Source organism: Rhinichthys klamathensis, unplaced genomic scaffold, assembly GCF_029890125.1.
Source record: "Rhinichthys klamathensis goyatoka isolate OS25496 unplaced genomic scaffold, OSU_Roscu_1.1 h1tg000157l_1, whole genome shotgun sequence".
NCBI lineage: Eukaryota > Metazoa > Chordata > Actinopteri > Cypriniformes > Leuciscidae > Rhinichthys > Rhinichthys klamathensis.
The window spans coordinates 4,565,169-4,583,776 of NW_026606692.1; the positions used below are offsets into that span (position 1 = coordinate 4,565,169).

The 18,608-nt window shown below is 38.2% G+C and overlaps 2 protein-coding genes across 4 annotated transcripts in view; both read left to right on the forward strand.

Annotated features, from left to right (window-relative positions):
* Positions 1-18,608, forward strand: part of si:ch73-383l1.1 (receptor tyrosine-protein kinase erbB-4) — a 219,642-nt gene that overhangs the window by 94,478 nt on the left and 106,556 nt on the right. The gene's annotated exons all lie outside the window — the stretch shown is intronic.
* Positions 7,441-17,448, forward strand: LOC130091029 (uncharacterized). Of its 3 annotated transcripts, XM_056258705.1 has the most exons (8): positions 7,446-9,814; positions 10,041-10,230; positions 10,302-10,413; positions 11,261-11,517; positions 11,633-11,832; positions 12,279-12,438; positions 15,814-15,954; positions 17,362-17,448. In XM_056258705.1, the coding sequence occupies exons 2-8, from the start codon at positions 10,044-10,046 to the stop codon at positions 17,418-17,420; spliced, it is 1,116 nt and encodes a 371-aa protein (XP_056114680.1). In that variant the 5' UTR covers positions 7,446-9,814; positions 10,041-10,043; the 3' UTR covers positions 17,421-17,448. The 3 variants fall into 3 exon arrangements, 2 of the variants coding, with proteins under 2 accessions (XP_056114680.1, XP_056114681.1); XM_056258706.1 differs by lacking the exon at positions 7,446-9,814 and having other exon boundaries at positions 9,969-10,230; XR_008807762.1 differs by lacking the exons at positions 11,261-11,517; positions 11,633-11,832; positions 12,279-12,438; positions 15,814-15,954; positions 17,362-17,448 and having other exon boundaries at positions 7,441-9,814; positions 10,302-10,387.

Below are 18,608 nucleotides of genomic sequence, written 5' to 3' on the forward strand. Positions count from 1 at the left end.
TCTTGAGCACCAAATCAGCATATTAGAATGATTTCTGAAGGATCATGTGACAAAGACTGGAGTAATGATGCTGAAAAATATCATTCTTTCTTCAATATCATCATTCTTGCTGAGTCTCCCTCCTTCCTTCTAATGGACTAACTTATACAAATAAAATATATAATAGGCCCAAATATGTGTGATCATTTCCACAATGTACAATGAAACAAATGTTGTCTGTGCTGCTGTGTATTTTCTTTTAAATACTGTGATAATATGATAGACAGCATGGTTGTTAATTATTAGCATATTCTATGAATTCCCGTATTCCATTTAACATCATCACTGTACCATAATGATGCTATTGTACCTATTTACCCCTTTCTAATACCAGATCTACCTATTAATTCCAAGTAAAAGTAAAACAAATTCTTACTTACTGCTCCCGACGAGCTGGATGGCGCCTTGCATGGCTGCCGTCGCCCGTCGGTGTATGAATGAGTGAGTGAATGGGTGAATGTGAGGCAAAATGTAAAGCGCTTTGGTGGCCATTGGGTCTGTGAAAGCGCTATATAAATGCAGTCCATTTACCATTTACCATTTACTGCTAAATATAGGATTCATATTAAATCACCAAATACTGTATGTGCATATGCTTTGCGATCATATAGACCAGTGGTTCCCAAACTGGGGGGTAAGGGGTGCCTGCAGTTATAAAAAGGGGGGCACTGCAAGGCTATGGGATAGTGTACACAGTCAGCAGATTGTTAAGCAAAAGAAACCTCTTCAGGGTGATACAAGACCTCACTGCGAAACTATCCTACTCATGTGGCTACTTGCTACATAAAGTTGAATTGGTTGTTGTCATGGAATAACAGACCGAGAGATGGTGAAGACATTGAGGTGCTTCAGTCAAAGCTTGCCATTTGTAAGAGAGAAAAAAGGGATGTGTTGTACCATCAAGACTGAGCTGATGATGAGGGGCATTATAATGAAATCAGCAGTAATGTTTTCCTCTGTCACCCATTCAGTCCTGGTAGGGTTCTCCCTTAGCTTTGTAATGATGTCATACAGATCCTTACTCGCAGATCTCAGGGATTGTTGAATGTTACTTTGATTGTATGCAGTACTAAAAGTTATGTTAAAAGGGAATAAATAACAAGTTTTTGGATTCCAGTTTCAGCTACATTTATACGAATACTTTGGGAAAAAAACTTTTTAGGACTTATTTCTGAACATAGTTTTGAGTAAAGCAACAACTCTTAAAAGTGTGTGTTTATAGTTGCTACCCACCACAAGGCAAACTTGTCTCTTTTCTCAAAAAACGATTGTCAACTTGATGGATGAAGAAGTATTTACATCTTGAGTTTCTATGTCTCACCCTGAGCATATGCTTGGCATTCGTGTTCATATTAAAATGGATTCACCAGAAATTAGTGTTTTTTTCCCCTGTGGTCTTGATCTCTATGGTCCAACAACGTCATTAAGGTGGGTGGGGGGGGGGGGGGGGGGGGGAGTCCTCATTTGCTTGCCATATCTGCTTTCTGTGAAGTAAATTAGTCCTGCCATGAATGAGTCCGCAAGAGCAGCACAGCGGTAGGCTTTATTCATTTAGTTTCTCTTGGCAGCGGTTCCATGCAGGAATTCCAGGAGTCAATGGAATAGACATGCCCACAACATTAAATACAAGGCAGAGGTTCCTTGCGCACAGAGGGGAGTGTGTGTGTGTGTGTGTGTGTGTGTGTGTGCGTGTGTGTGTGTGTGTGTGCGTACATGCGTCTGTGTATATGGGGGCATATGGGGGCATGCTATGGAGGCAGTTGAATGCTTCAATCTGATTGGTTGACGAACGTTCTAAGGTTTGCAATTATTTTCAGGGAAACGCACGGCTAAAGTAGTTCCAGGCAGGTCTTGACCGGATTACAGTTCCATATCACTTCGCCAAATGATTTCAGTTATTTCAAAGGTCCTTACCCAGATAGCAGACGGATGTGGGCCACTTCAGGCAATGATTCGGCACTGGTGGCCTTCTTATGGCCCGGACCAAATGTGTCTGAGCCTAAAGTGGCCCACATGTAAAATGGCAAATATGGGCCAAAAAATGTAAATCACATGTGGGCCATTTTAGGCAAAGATGCGGCACTCATGGCAATGTGTAATCTGAATCTTAGCCTAAAGTGGCCCATGTGATAGATAACAAATATGGCCCAAATATGACAAACCAAATATGGGCCACCTATGGCAAAAACGTGGCACAATTGACAATGACTAATCTGTATGTAAACCAAATATGGCCCACATATGTTTCAGCAAATGTGGCCCACTTATCTTAAAACATATATGGGCCAGGTTTGGCAAAGATATGGCTCAGTGTCACTGAATCATCTATATGTGAGCCAAAAGTGGCCCACATATAATGTTGCAAATGTGGCCCAGTTATTTAAAACATATCTGGGCCAGTTTTGGCAAAGATATGGCACAGTGGCACTGGCTCATCTGGATGTGAGCCAAAAGTGGCCCACATATAATCCTAAAAATGTGGCCCAGTTATCTTAAAACATATCTGGGCCAGTTTTGGCAAAGATATGGCACAGTGGCACTGGCTCATCTTGATGTGAGCCAAAAGTGGCCCACATATAATCCTAAAAATGTGGCCCAGTTATCTTATAACACATCTGGGCCAGGTTTGGCAAAGATATGGCTCAGGGACTACTGGCTCATCTGGATGTGAGCCAAAAGTGGCCCACATATAATGTTGCAAATGTGGCCCAATTATCTTATAACACATCTGGGCCAGGTTTGGCAAATATATGGCTCAGTGAGCACTAGCTCATCTGGATGTGAAACAAAAGTGTCCCACATATAATGCTGCAAATGTGGCCCAGTTATCTTATAAAACATCTGGGCCAGGTTTGGCAAAGATATGGCTAAGTGACCACTGGCTCATCTGGATGTGAGCCAAAAGTGGCCCACATATAATGCTGCAAATGTGGCCCAGTTATCTTATAACACATCTGGGCCAGGTTTGGCAAAGATATGGCTAAGTGACCACTGGCTCATCTGGATGTGAGCCAAAAGTGGCCCACATATAATGTGGAAAATGTGGCCCAATTATCTTATAACACATCTGGGCCAGGTTTGGCAAAGATATGGCTAAGTGACCATTGGCTCATCTGGATGTGAGCCAAAAGTGGCCCACATATAATGCTGCAAATGTGGCCCAGTTATCTTATAACACATCTGGGCCAGGTTTGGCAAAGATATGGCTAAGTGACCACTGGCTCATCTGGATGTGAGCCAAAAGTGGCCCACATATAATGTGGAAAATGTGGCCCAATTATCTTATAACACATCTGGGCCAGGTTTGGCAAAGATATGGCTAAGTGACCATTGGCTCATCTGGATGTGAGCCAAAAGTGGCCGACAAATAATCCTTAAAATGTGGCCCAGTTATCTTATAACACATCTGGGCCAGGTTTGGCAAAGATATGGCTCAGTGACCACTGGCTCATCTGGATGTGAGCCAAAAGTGGCCCACATATAATGTTGCAAATGTGGCCCAGTTATCTTATAACACATCTGGGCCAGTTTTGGCAAAGATTTGGCACAGTGGCACTGGCTCACCTCGAAGTGAGCCAAAAGTGGCCCATATATAATGTTGCAAGTGTGGCCCAGTTATCTTATAACACATCTGGGCCAGGTTTGGAAAATATATGGCTCAGTAACCACTGGCTCATCTTGAAGTGAGCCAAAAGTGGCCCACATATAATGTTGCAAATGTGGCCCAGATATCTTATAACACATCTGGGCCAGGTTTGGCAAATATATGGCTCAGTGACCAATGGCTCATCTGGATGTGAGCCAAAAGTGGCCCACATATAATTTTGAAAATGTGGCTCAGTTATCTTATAACACATCTGGGCCACGTTTGACAAAGATATGGCTCATCGAGTACTGGCTCATCTGGATGTAAGCCAAAAGTGGCCCACATATAATGTTGCAAATGTGGCCCAGTTATCTCAAAACATATCTGGGCCAGGTTTGGCAAATATATGGCCGAGTGACCACTGGCTCATCTGGATGTGAGCCAAAAGTGGCCCACATATAATGTGGCAAATGTGACCCAATTATCTTATAACACATCTGGGCTAGGTTTGGCAAAGATATGGCTCAGTGACCACTGGGCCATCTGGATGTGAGCCAAAAGTGGCCCACATATAATGTTGAAAATGTGGCTCAGTTATCTTATAACACATCTGGGCCACGTTTGACAAAGAAATGGCTCATCGAGTACTGGCTCATCTGGATGTAAGCCAAAAGTGGCCCACATATAATGTTGCAAATGTGGCCCAGTTATCTCAAAACATATCTGGGCCAGGTTTGGCAAATATATGGCTGAGTGACCACTGGCTCATCTGGATGTGAGCCAAAAGTGGCCCACATATAATGTGGCAAATGTGACCCAATTATCTTATAACACATCTGGGCCAGGTTTGACAAAGATATGGCTCAGTGACCACTGGCTCATCTGGATGTGAGCCAAAAGTGGCCCTCATATAATGTTGAAAATGTGGCCCAGTTATCTTATAACACATCTGGGCCACGTTTGGCAAAGATATAGCTCATCGAGCACTGGCTCATCTGGATGTGAGCCAAAAGTGGCCCACATATAATGTTGCAAATGTGGCCCAGTTATCTTAAAACATATTTGGGCCAGGTTTGGCAAATATATGGCACAGTGGCACTGGGTCATCTAGATGTGAGCCAAAAGTGGCCCACATATAATGCTGCAAATGAGGCCCAGTTATCTTAAAATGTATTTGGGCCAGTTTTGGCAAAGATATGGTACAGTGGCACTGCCTCATCTGGGTGTGAGCCGAAAGTGCCACCCATATGACATGGCAAATATGGCCCATATAATTCATAACAATTTGTACCACATTTAGAAAATATATGGCACAGTCAGCATTGGCTAATCAGGGTGTAAGTCTAACTTGGCCCACATTCGAATCAAAATATGCCCCCCAAAAATGTAAACCTACGTGACAAGTCTGGCTTATCAACACTTCTGACAATGACTAATTTAGCTTAAAAGGACAGACTTTGAAAATGCCTTGAAATTTTTTTTAACAACATTTAACAATATTTTTTGGTATAGATGCAGCAGACACAGGCTGTGTCTCGTGTACACCAATGCATTTTTTTTTCACGTGACTGGTGTGTTTATTCAATTGTTTTCAATGGGAGTGCCGCGTTTTTAAAACGCCATGAGTGTGACGAGGTGCTGAGCGTTTTTAAAAAAAATTTATCTGGCTATAAAGCGCTGACCACTCAGCATTTTTTACAGATCGGCGAGAGTTAAAGAATGTTAAACTTTGGTTAAAACGCTCATCACTGTCACTTTCTACCAGACCGTCCAATCACAATGGACCACACATACCACACTGACCAACTGTCACAACATTCTTTCTGTACAACATCAAATAGAGTAGATGGAAAAATAATATTTCTGGTCTCCGAACATACGTGTCTATATGACATCCGTACTATACAAACATTTTTAGTATTATACAAATTATCAGGGAAATCAGTTACAAGTAAACTGTGCCACAGATATTCTGTATAGCAACAAAGCATCTCAACAAAACAACAACAACAACAACAACAAAAACGCTGCACTGCCAAAACACAATCGCTCACAGCTAGGCCTTTTCAGATTGCCATAGCATTTTCAGCTGGCTAAAAACGCTTTGGTAGACACATGGCCTAAGGCTGGATGTGAGGCCACATGTTATGACATTGTGCTCACATATGTTTTGTAGGTAGAGTGTTTAGAAAAGTTCAAGTGTCTAAGTTCAAACTTATGAAGAGGTTTTTTTATGGTTTTGGGATGTGCAAGAAGATATTTAGTTGCTATTTGTGCAAAGCTAGGGGCACAATGATTTTGCCAAGTACATGTCCCTGTATCAACATATTTTTGTTGATCTAGGAACATCATTCCGGTTCATAAAAATAGTCCTAACTCTAACCCTAACCCTAACCCTACAATCAGAGGGACATTATAATAACACTGATAGAAGCATGGTTGAAAGCCTTAACTTCGCATAACTTCAAACTTCAATTCTAATTTGTCGATATGAATGCTGTTGGATCAAGAAAGATGTTGAGCCAGGAACATGTTGTAGCCTACTTTGGCTATTTTTATAACAAACGCACTGGATTTGTAGTGGAGAATAGGTCAAAAAGGTTGTGATTCACTGTTCGTGTGACCCCACAAAGGGTAATATTTGAAACCCCCTTAAAATATTCAAATATTTAAAATAGCTATAATCAAATGAAAAAATTAAAATATTGAAAATATTGAAAATATAAAAAAATATTGTAATATTTTAAATAAACATTTTAAATAAATAAATAAACATTTAATTTTATTACATTTTTGGCTTAATATAATTAACATTTATGCAACTGTCATTTTAGGCTATACATTATCTTTCTTAAAGATAAAAAAATATATAATTTTAACATTATAATTTATGAAATATAATTAAATGAACGACAAATTAGTGAAGCTCTTGTGAGAAAATATTATTATTTTGATAATTAACTTTTTCATTTTTTTTTGTTTCAGCTTACTTATTATAACAAAATATTTACTGCATGTGAAGTTGTCTTTGAAAAAAAAAAATCTAACGGACGATTCGGGCCTTTAAATTTAAACGTAGCTGTAAAGCGTGAAAAAGGCGCTCGAAACCAAAGTCAGTTAGAGGTTGAAAAAAATCAAACCGACGATTCGGGCCTTTAAATTTAAACGTAGCTGTAAAGCGCGAAAAAGGAGCTCGAAACCAAAAGGCCAGAGGATTGTCAGTTGGAGGGAGGACGAAATCTGCAAACAATCAAGGTAAGATATAATCGATACATTTATATTTTCTAGGCGATTGCTTCGTTATATCCATGTTGTGTGAGTTAATGGAATAACTTCTAATTTCGAAGTAACATAATTTTGGCAGTATAACTCTAAGCTAGATCTAGTATGGTTCTCGAATGCGAAATGAATCGATTGAACGGGCGCGCCAATATATTTATATTTGCTCATCTTGCCAATCTTCAGTCGGTTCTGCACGGTGAAAGTATTTAACTCTTGCTTATTTTGGCACAACGATGAAAAATGTATATAGCCTAGTGTAATATTTCATGCATGTTTACATTGGGCATACAGTAATACTGCAGTAACTGCACTAGTTGTATTACTTTGTGAAAGCATTTTTCGTTAACTACAATAATGCACAAATTACTACATGCTTTTTATTACAATAAAAGCTTTTATGAGATGATTACAAAGTAATAATAGCCTAATAGATATTATTGAGCAAGTTGGTTCAGGTATTCTGTATTTCACATTTTTAGTATACCCTAGTCATTTTAAAATTAGTTTGTCTGCTTTGTTTTATTTTTTTATTTACTGTTTTGAGTCAGGATGTTTTTCACCTTAATAACACATGTCAATGTGATTTGCTACAGAAAACTGCTGGTGGGAATAAAAGCCTACAGTTTAGAATTCACTGTCACCATTAAGGTAAGCTGCTGATACATTTCATGTGGTACAAAATAAAAAAGTATCAATGTAAAAAATGTTTTTTTTTTTCTTTTCTTTTTTCAGCGTACCTCATTAATGACTGCACTTCGTGTAATTGTAGGTGTAATTACTGTGTCATGGAGAGAGAAAAGTGGAATATCACTCGCAGCAATTTAAGGAAAAGGGCTGTTAAAAGAGTCACCCAGTTTATGAAATCTTTGAATGATGAGGATAGTATGGATTGTACTAATGAAGAGCATAGTGTTGAAAATGAAGTAGTTACTTCAAGCTTTGTTTTGCCACCAATCTGTGGATCAGAAAGTGATGGGGAAAGTGAATCAGCAAGTGACGAGGATAGCCTTGATATTACTAAAGAAGATCTAGTAGGATGTTTGAGAGACTGGGCAACACATTTTCGCATTTCATTGATTGCTTTGTCTGCCCTTTTGTCGATACTGAAAGTCCATCACCCATCTTTGCCAAAAGATGCAAGAACATTACTCAAAACACAGACTCATTATAGTGTTGTTTCCTTGGCGAGTGGATCATTCCATTACTTTGGTATACAGAAAATGTTCAGCCACATATTTCAGAAGCTTACATTAGTTGTCCGGAATCATCACAGCTTCAAATTACAATTAAACATGGATGGTCTTCCAATTTTTAAAAGTTCAGGTGTACAGTTCTGGCCAATTTTAGGAATGCTCCAGGCTTACACTAGGAAACCTGTGCTGATTGCTCTTTACTGTGGGAACTCGAAGCCTCAGTCATTGTCAGAATATCTGAAGGATCTGGTCTGTGAGTTGAAATCCTTGAGCACTGGTTTTGTTGTTAATGGAAAGACCTTCTTCTTGAATGTGTGCTCGGTAATCTGTGATGCTCCTGCAAGGGCTTTTATTAAGGGTATTAAGTCACACAATGGATACAGTGGCTGCGATAAATGTGTACAGTCTGGCATTTACATTAATAATCGCATGACATTCCCAGAACTTAATTCTAGGGTAAGAACCAATGTTTCATTTTCAAATGCAGAGGATGAAGACCACCATGTACAACATTCCCCATTTTGTGAAACATCTGTTCCCATGGTTAGTGGATTTCCACATGACTATATGCATTTAGTGTGCTTAGGCGTGGTGCGTCGTCTGCTTGATTTGTGGATGGGAACTCGCGGCAAGTTGAGTTACCGTATTTCATCCAGGCAAGTGTCTATCATTTCTGGCAAACTGCTTGCTCTCAAGAGTTACATACCCTCTGAATTTGCTAGAAGACCAAGGGCACTTGATGAAAGGTTACGATGGAAAGCAACAGAACTTAGGCAGTTCTTACTTTACACTGGTCCAGTAGTTTTGAGGGATGTGCTGACTACTGAGGTTTACCAAAATTTTATGTTGTTGTCTGTGGGCATATATATCTTGGCAAGTCCAACATATTGTTTGCTGTTAAATGACTTTGCAAACACACTACTTAGATCATTTGTTAAGCATTTTGGTGAACTCTATGGTCACTGTTTTGTAGTGTACAACATACATGGTCTAACTCATCTCAGTGATGATGTGAAGGTGCATGGCCACTTAGATTTAATATCAGGGTTTCCTTTTGAAAACTACTTAAAAAAAATTAAAGGAATGGTTAGAAAACCTAGCTCTCCACTACAGCAAGTTATACGCAGAATTTCAGAACTTGATTCAACAAGTTTAAATGATGAGGAAACCCAGAAAGCTCACAAAAAATTGAAAATGCTGCACTCAGATGGACCTGTTCCAGAAGGATTCACAGGAGCGGTCTCCCAATTTAAGGAACTGTCGATAGATGAGTTTGTCATCAACACATCAGAGAGGGACAGATGTATAAAAATGAACAATAAGATACTATTGGTTCAGAATATAATTGTCTTTGAAAATGAGGAATATATTGTCTGCAAAGAATATAGACACATTGCAAAGTTCTTTGATTATCCCATTGTGTCCACTGATTTGGGAATTTGTTTTGTGTCAGATCTGTCACCAAAGCTGATGTGCTTAACATTAGATGCCAAAATGCAGAAGTGTGTCCGGTTGCCTGTGGAGGTTGGATTTGTTGTCATTCCACTTCTTCATGCAGACCCATCCTAAATGTCATTCATAGCGTGGTGTTTTGGTAGACTTTAAAGCTGAATTTTAGATAGTCCAATCTTTTTCAAAATGAATTTATGTGCAGACTGGCATCACAATTAGACAGCAGTGACAGAGTCCAGCCTGCCTTGGTTTATCTCAGTAGGTGTGTACCATATTTATACTTCTAATAACTTGCATTGGTTCTGAAACATGTGTTAATAAGGACATTTATGTGCACTTAAATCATCATTCACCTTTTAAAGCCCTTATTATGATTATCATAAAAAAAAATGGTTTCTAATTATGTTCATTTGTTTAAATTAAAAAAGTCCAAAAGTTATAAGTGCATACTCTTAATGTTAGTTACTTTGTGCCTCTTTCTGTTCTAGGTCATGTTTTACATTGTAGAGTTTCTAGAAACCCAAGAAGTTGAAGTGGTACCAGCACTTTGGGTTGAAGAAGAAATATGTCAATGGCCTGCTCAATACAGACGTGATGAATTAGTAAAGGCCATAAGAAGTGAGGAGCAACCTGGAAACATGTGGGACGCATATTCTGTTAGAATTTTATATAAAGCTGGTATGGACATATTATTATTTACCAATAGGCTTCACTTGTTAAAAAAAAGATCTAATGATATTTCTTTACAGCAACCTACAAAGCTGCTCGTCTGAAACTTCCTCAAGCGGAAACACAAACCGACCTTCAGACAGCAGAGGAAGAAGCTGTGGACGAAATTCCGAAGAAAAAGCGAAAAAGGCTGTAAGTATTAAAGTGCCATTCTACTACTATTGCTGTAGGCATAAAAAAAAAAGATGTTTATTGCTTGTAATATGTTTTTGTTCCTATTTAATATTTACTTGCTTTTATGTTTATGTTTTGAAGCTATATTCGTTTATATAAGCTACATTTAAAAAGTGTAATTTAAAGTGTAAAACTTATTTTTTAAAGTGTCATTATTTAAAAAAAAAAAAAGTTTTTATAAATACATACAGTATGTAATTCCATCAAAAACATTTTTTGAGGTGACTTAATCATGATCATGAGGTGACTAAAGATTCCCAGTTTCCAGCCATATTATACAATGATTTATTGCTTGTCTTTGTTGAATAATACAGAAGATAAAGAGCTTAAAAATAGTCAATTAAATCGCATTATTAGTAAAAAACAAAACAAAAACACACATTTTGATTATTTTCCTAACATTATTACATGTTCGGCCTCAAACTCTGACCATGATGACGTGTCACTACTTAAAGAGATCTTAGATTTGTTAGTGCATTAACATTTCTGCTAAATGTTTAGATTGGTTGGGGGGTAATATGCTTGTAATATATGCTTAGGGAAACCTTGGACATTGGCTTTAAATACAAGCTTAAATCTAAAAAAGGGTACAGCTGGGCAGATAAAGGCAGGAACACAAAACATTGACGATTCTTAAGGGAAACAGTTGGGCAACTAGGAGATAGTGGTGACAGAAGCGATAAACAGGGCAGGCAGGGAGGAACAGGAACAGCAGAAATTTGAGACACTACCAGACTAGACTGAGACTGATCTTTGAAATTGATTAAAATAAACTTTGATTTTATTTTCTGTGCCCCCTGACAAGACCAAACATTCGTTTTGAGAGTGACGACGAAGATTTGGTCAAACAAACAGGATCGTTGCCTCCAGCCCCAAAGATAACAGGACCAAACTTTGCAATTGAGTCTGCAATAAAGAGAAGAGTTCAAAATAAGCCTCAAACCCCAAAGCAGATGACAAGTCCTGAGCCCTGGCGTGCTGAAAAAAGCCCCGAACCCAGTCGGTCTATGGGAAGTTCTGAAGCACAACAGTCGGGAACAGTTACTTTAAGTGGTCTTGCTCGTAAGTGATTTATTAAATAAGTCCTCATGTCTCTTTCTAGATTTGTTTTCACAGGTGAATACAATTAATTATCTGTCAAAATTGCATAAATCACATGTTTGTCTTTTATTTTTAGCTCTTCTGCATAGAATTCTTACAAATCAGGAAATGATGATGGATCAACTAAAAGTCATCCTGATGAACATGCAGAAAATGGGCGAACCTGCTCATGGGCAGGATCCCATCGACAGAGACTTACTGCCGCTGAAAGATCTTACCTCCCTGCTGGCTGTGGAAAAACGTCTGAGGGAAGAGGCTGACCTCAAAAAAAAAATGGTAACTAACACTTTGCCTTACAACTATTGCATAAACTACTCCAACATACATTCAATTTGACTAAATTTTAATCAGACAATATATTAATATTCCACTTTATTAGACCATGGAAAACTAAAATTTATATTTTAAACTCGTTTTTTTTTTTTTTTTTTTTTTATTGATATTTTTGTTTTGTTTTACTGTGGTGTAAAATCTTGTGTTTAAACCTCAAGGACACTGCAACTTCATGTTTTCAGTTGAATATGGAACTGCATCAGTGATAGATTGACAGTCCTACAGTAGATAACAGGTTAAGAAAGCAAGTATCCAACAAAGAGATTGTTCTAAATGCCAACTAAGTGTGAAGTGATTTTATGTATTTTTTATTTTATTCTGAATTGGGTAACTGTGAGTAGTGTTTATATAAAACATTTATCCCTGTTTTTTTAAATGATCTTTTTTAGATTACTGCATTGAGCTTCATTGGAGGAGTCGATGTTAAGGATAGCGTTTGGCGGGTTATGGGGCACTGTATTACCAACTCCCTTGGCAAACAACTTAACTGGCGTGGCATCAATGGCAAAACAGCTTTCCACAAACTGCAGCTGAAAGATGTCATTACTGGTAAGTGTTACAGTACATTGCATCTTCAGTCTAATAAGTCCATTCTCTATTGCTTGCATGCTTGATGCATATTTGCTCAAATTACGTAATTATTAAAAAAGGTTGATTAAAAAAAGTAAACACTTAAATGCATACTTATGCACGGGTATGACAGCCAGCAGTTTGTCACTAAAAGCTTTATTGTGGAAACAATCCCAAACATAGCTGTCCATCTCCACACATGGAGCTCTCATACAATAAGAAACTGATGCAACAGGCAATCCATATTACCTGATGCATCCCTTACTAAAAAGAAGTATACTTTACAGTTAGGTCTGGGCGATAAAACGATAATGAAAATTATCGCAATATAAATTTTCTCAATAAAACAATATCAAGTGTTTGATAAATGTTCGATAATGTTCGATAAATCGATAATCGTGCCACACTGAACATTTATTAGCTCGGCTCAAAGTCCAAACTGCAGCGCAGCGTTTATCAGATCAGATGTTTACTTGCTGAATACAATTAAATATATATATCTCACATTTCATAGTGCAGTTAATATTAGTAGGCTAACATTACAGTAAATCCGTGGTAAATGATGAGAATTTGTACGGAAAAGCCTTCTGACTGTATCGTTGCGCACAGTGTTTCTCCTGTTTGTCAGCGCTGTTTCATCTGCCTTTAAACTGGTTTAAATCACTGAAACATTTGTGTTCTTCGCTGAATTCAAGCGCTTCTCACTGGATCTCACAGCGCTGTTTAGTGGTCGTGTGATTAAGACACCTGTCAAGTTTGAAATCCACCGGACTAACGGTTCAAGAGATAAGTGGTTAACAGACAGACAAACGTTTCTGTAATTTATAGATAGTTAACAAAAAGAACAGATAAAAATACTGTTAAAGTACCGGACCGATAAGCAGTATCGGTAAGAGTGGTAATACCATTAAAACCTTAACAATATCCCTACCACAACGTGCGTGCACTTTCCTTCTCTCAAAAAATATAACTGCTATCTGCCACATAATGAAACATCCTAACAAAAGCTCTCGTTTATACAGGCTGTATATTTTTCTTTACTTTCAAAGCTATGGGTTAACTTTTGTCCAGCCGATCTAGGCGTTTTAAAACAAACACACAAAAAACCCAGAGAGCCTAAAAAACAATCCTAATAATAATGTAGGACCGCATATAGGTTTATTTTCGTTTTGTTACATTATTTAGGCTATTTTCAAATACTTCAAGTGTACAAATAAAAACAAAAATATATCAAGAAAACACAATCTATTGAGTCAGCATGATAAAGCCGTTAAAGGGACTGCTCACGTCTTTTGCGCGCTCAAGTTCGATTTCAAATGTAGGCGCGCGGTGTGCGCGCTCATGATGGAAGCAACGCGGTCGCGGTGCGACGCGCTCTTTTTTTTTTCGAGTGCGTCCACGCCGCATCGAGATAAAACATATAGTGTATAAAACCGAAACAAGTAGCGTTCTAACTGAATGAATACAGCTAAACTACCTATATCCCTTAGTGAGCACGAAGCAGCAGCGCAGCCAGCCACCGAGTGTTCTATGTGTGTGTGCTAAACTGTGGCGCTGTTACAAAATAGCCTAAATTAAAGCATTTAAAGTTGGGGATAAACCATAGGCTAATTATATTTAGATTTATATTATACAGTAATATATAACTGCTTATAAAGGAATACAAATCAAGGAGTAAATCATTGAAAATTTCTTTCTATTGGTAAAAAAAAAAAAAAAAAAAAAAAAAAAAAAAAACCGGTCGACCAATAAGAATGTCAGTCGACCAAGACGGCATCGACCGATTACTCGACTAAACGACTAAAGTTGACAGCCCTACAAACTTTCCTCCTCACCGTGTCTATATTGTCTTAATTTAAGACAAATATAGACATGTCCTCTTCCTGGCAGATTTTTTGTAACATCTTTAATTGATTGAAACTTCTGAATTATTTTCAAATAATTTAGCTATTTTCTTACAGCCAGTTTCTATTTTGTGATGCTCAACAATCTTTTGCTGCACATCAGAATTATATTCTTTGGTTTTACTCATTGTGATGGATAGGGATGTCAATTTTCACAAATTCCCATGATCGATCATAATTTAAATTAACAATCAATTAATTGATTGATCTGTTAGCCTTTATAGTGCGATATGCATCTACTGCAGTGGCTATGGCCAACAGCATGACAGCGTCTGCAAATGCTGCTCAAAACGCTATGTTCCTCACCAAATCAATGAGAAGGGTTTTAAATATAATTAAAGGGCTAGTAGGATTGTAAAATGTTTTGATGTGGTTGATAATTAAATTAATTATTTAATAATCAAAAATAACTACTAATACAACGTGTCACCAACGCGCCTCATATGCGCTTAGAATGTGTGACTGTTGTGGACGAGCTCTTCCTGGAACAACTGCACGCGCTGAATGAATCTGCTACCATTAAACTGGAGCACTTTGCTAGCACGTTGTTTATCTACAAGAAACGCATCCTATATGAGATTAATCATATATATTCAAAATAAACATAATATTACAAATTATATCTGCCCAAAATGACGCATGCACAAGTGAACTTTAAGTTATGTGCCATTCATTCAGAACTACTCATGTTGTGGACGCGCTCTTCCTGGAGCAACGCGACACGGCAGTAAACCCAAATAATTCACAATGTTTTATTACAATATTGTTCTCTTTATAATGTTATGTAATATTACAGTCCCAATAGTCATTATTAGTCGTGCACTGCCGTTTGAGCTGCACGTGCTGAAGCTGACGCTTTACTATAGAGTTAATTCTTAACCAAATGCATCCAATATGAGATAAATCAGATATAGATAGGCATCCACAAAATAAACAATATTACAACTTACATTTGCACAAAACAAAAGGCTGCGAATGCACACACAAACTAATAGTCTTGATGAAAGTGTAAAATGGTCCCAAACATAACTCCGGCACGCTTTCGCGGTTGAGCAGCACGCACGCGCATGAACCTGCTTAATCAATGATCGATAAGTTGTATCGATTAAATGTATTATCGGCAATTGTATTATCGTTGACATCCCTAGTGATGGATGATTAAGGGAATTTGGCCTTTGTGTTTCTTCATATTTAAACTCCTCTGAAACAAGAAAACATATCTATACAATTACATGTTCCTAGTCACCCTTGTTTGCTAAAAAAAAAGGTTAAACTTGTGCCTTTTGGGCATCCGGAAACAAAAAGTGTCCTTGTCCGTGGCCAAAATGTTATTTAGAGTGGCACTGGCAAAGTATGCATTTGGCTAATGCTTGTCTTCCTGCTAATTGTGTCCTAAGATTTTAAAAGTTGTCTAATCCATCCTTGCATTTACAATGTTATATATTTTTAGGAACGGTCAGAACCAATAGACTGACAGCTGCGGCCACTGATCAAGAAATTGAAACATTTATTAAAAAATGGCTTCATCTGTCAAGTGACCGAGACGGAGGGAGAAGAGAAAGGGAGAAACGGAGGAGGTCCCAAGACACCTGTAAGTCAGTTGTGTTTTTGCTATATGTGTATAATACCATGGTCTGTCTGAATACTTGATTATGGCCCTAGAAAATCTGTTTTATTTTTTCCCAAATTCCGTTTTTTCCTTTTTCATTTTTGCTAATTCCGTTTTTTCCATTTCCATGTTTGGGAATTCAGTTTTTTTTTTTACCCTTACTGTTATTTTAGTCGTAAAAAGAGTGTGCTTGTAATGCTAATGATTAAAATGTACACAAATAAAATAGGAATGACCTTACATTTATTGAGGTAACAGACATTTACTCTTACTTTTCTGCACAAATACTGCATGATGCAACATAACACTGCACTCTAAGTTCTTCAAGTAACAATAAAATATGGTTATGAGCTTTAAAATGTCCAGTAAAATAAATTATATTAGTTTATGCCAGGTAAGCAGCCGAAAATGAATAGTTGAATAAAGTCGTTATTTTTGTTTGTTTTTTTGCGCACGAAAAGTATTCTCGTCGCTTGATAAACTTAAGATTGAGCCACTGTAGTCACTCAGACTATTTTAACAATGTTTTTAATACGTTTTCTGGGCTGGCAAGTTTCAATCCCTTAGAAGCCTATGGAGGAGTGATCCAGCTCTCAGATTTAATCAAAAATATCTTAATTTTTGTTCCGAAGATGAACGAAAGTCTTACGGGGTTGGAACAACATGAGGGAGAGTAATTACTGACAGAATTTTCATTTTTGGGTGAACTATCCCTTTAACTACTTTAGTTGACATGAGGCATGAACAATTCTTTTACAGCATTTATAAATCTTAGTTAATGTTCTCCCAAATGCATTATTTAAATCAAAAGTTGTGAACTAACATGAACAAACAGTGAATGACTGAAAAATTAAAAAAGCTTAATAAATAATGCAGTTCATGTTAGTTAATACTAGTTAATACATTAATTAATGTTAACAATTAAGGCCTTTAGGCCTCATTATACTTCTGCGTCGGACCTACGCCGGAGCTTCTACGCTGTAGGCAACGCGTTGGTTTTCATTTATACTTTTGCGTCGTTGTCCGCGTTGACGCGCTATTACACTTGTAGAGGGAGCATGTGAAACCCTAGGGAGCGGTCCTGGCAGACAAATCACAGCGCTTGCGTCCACATAGAGTTGACGTGTTGTTACATTTTTGGAGAGGTGCACGTCAGGGTACGCTGAAGGGTACGCGCGCTACACACAGCCTACGACGCAGCTACGGCGTGAGTTCGACGCAGAAGTATAAATAGGCCTTTAGAGTTACCAAACTGTTTAATGCACTGGTAGGTCCAGTCCATTTTTTCCCCATTCAGTATTAATGTGCTATTGCTAGTAAAACACTATTGTAAAATCAGCATTCTGTTACTGAGTCAACAGTTTTTGTTTTTTTGTGTATCCAATAAAGGCTTGCAAGATTGCCATGATGACGCAGATGGGCCCAGTCAAGGAGGTCAAATTCTTTAATTTTGGATGGCTCCATTTGTCAGTGTTTTAAAAGTGTGTTTACTTCTGCGTTGTCTTTTTTTTGGGATGACCAACTGGAAACATATTTTGTTTTTTGTTTAGTTTTAAGATATTTTATATGCACATATTTTGTGTTTGTTTATTATTACTATTTTTTTTTAGATTGCTTTCCAGTTTTGAAAATTGAAACTTGCACTTGGTTGTTCTTTGAAAATATTAATAAATAATGCAAATGTTTTCAGAAATGTGTTTAAATCATCTGTTGTAACTTTTTTTAACATAGAAAGGGGGCATTTTTAAATTTCTCTTTAGTGTATATTTCTCTTAGTGTCAGGCACAGCATGCACACACAAAAACACACAGTTATGGTTTATTTATGTAATTCTTGACACACATGTGGCTGAACAAATGGCCTGCTTGTGGACCAGATCTGGCAAACCGGAGTGAATTGCAAAAGTGCCACCATTCCATTCTGCATGAGGAATGTTGGGAAAGACCAGGGTTTGTATAAAAATCAACTGTGGCCAGGTGTGGTTTATTTGGTTTGTGTTTGGGTTACATGTGGCATTGCTATGGCTTAATTGTGGCCCAAATCTGGCAAACAGGAGGGGACTGCCTTAAGTGCCATAATTTGCATCTGGCCCACATACCGCGTGAAATGATGGCACTTGAACGGTCCGTTCCTGTTTGCCAGATTTGGACCACAATTAGCCCAAAGCAATGCCGCATGTCAGCCATAAACAAAACAAATGAAGCAGAACTGGCCCACATCTGGCCCAGACACCAAAATTGCTGTGGCCCACACTTGACACTTTCATCTGGCCCACATACCGCATGGAATTATGGCACTTGGGCGGTCTGCTCCTGTTTGCCAGATTTGGGCCACAATTAAGCCATAGCAATGCCGCATGTCAGCCGTAAACAAAACAAATGAAGCAGAACTGGCCCACATCTGGCCCAGACACCAAAATTGCTGTGGCCCAGATCTGGCCCACACTTGACACTTTCATCTGGCCCACATACCGCGTGGAATGATGGCACTTGGGCGGTCCGCTCCTGTTTGCCAGATTTGGGCCACAATTAAGCCATAGCAATGCCGCATGTCAGCCATAAACAAAACAAATGAAGCAGAACTGGCCCACATCTGGCCCAGACACCAAAATTGCTGTGGCCCAGATCTGGCCCACA